This window comes from Solanum lycopersicum, chromosome 7 (genome assembly GCF_036512215.1).
Source record: "Solanum lycopersicum chromosome 7, SLM_r2.1".
In the NCBI taxonomy this organism is placed as follows: domain Eukaryota; kingdom Viridiplantae; phylum Streptophyta; class Magnoliopsida; order Solanales; family Solanaceae; genus Solanum; species Solanum lycopersicum.
In genome coordinates, this window is record NC_090806.1 from 29,986,772 (window position 1) to 29,987,552 (window position 781).

General features: G+C 43.3%; 1 protein-coding gene across 1 annotated transcript in view; it reads right to left on the minus strand.

The window, feature by feature from the left end:
• Positions 1–756: 756 nt before the first annotated feature.
• Positions 757–781, minus strand: part of LOC104648330 (uncharacterized) — a 918-nt gene continuing 893 nt past the window's right edge. The window contains exon 1 of the mRNA XM_010325252.1: positions 757–781. This exon is cut by the window's right edge and continues 893 nt beyond it. Coding sequence (XP_010323554.1) covers positions 757–781 — 25 coding nt within the window.

Below are 781 nucleotides of genomic sequence, written 5' to 3' on the forward strand. Positions count from 1 at the left end.
TTCAAAAATGTCAACCATCCCCACAACATGCTCATTATTATGAGCAGGGAGTGGGTTATTGGTGACATTCGGTGCTTCCTCATTGCGTACCTCGATTACCTTATCCTCGATTAACTTCTCAATAACTCTTTTTAGGGTCCAACAATTCTCTGTTCTATGACCTGGAGCGTTGGCGTGATACTCGCATATAACAGTTGGATCAAAATCTCTTGCATTTGGATTGACAACGTATGGATTGATAGGTTCAACCAGTCTCAATTGTATTAATTTCCGTAACAAACTCGTATACGATTCCCCAATTGGGGTAAAATTTCCTTTTCGACCTTGTTCTCTCGTATAGTTTGTCCGGGGACGTGGATTGTATGGCGCCTGGAAATTTTGTTGTTGGGGGTGAGAAACTTGTGGGGCAAGCCCCCGCCATTGTTGGCGCGAAGGAGGCCGGTCATATGCCTGAGTATTGAGAACTGCATATTGGGACTGGTAATAATGCTGAGGAGAATTATATTGTTCTTGTTGGACTTGACCATAAGAATTGTTCATGCCCATTTGAACACCTCTTGATCCAGATGCCGTCATGGACCCTTCCTCCTTTTTTTGATTGGTAAAATTACCTGATCCACTTTGTATTGCTTTTGTGGTAGATCTAATGGCTGCTTGACTCACAATCTCACCCAACTTTATGCCATTCTCTACCATTTCTCCGATCTTAATCGCTTCGGCGAAAGGCTTTCCTATTGCGGCGAGAAGATAATGAAATTAGTCAGGTTCTTGAGCCGGGAGA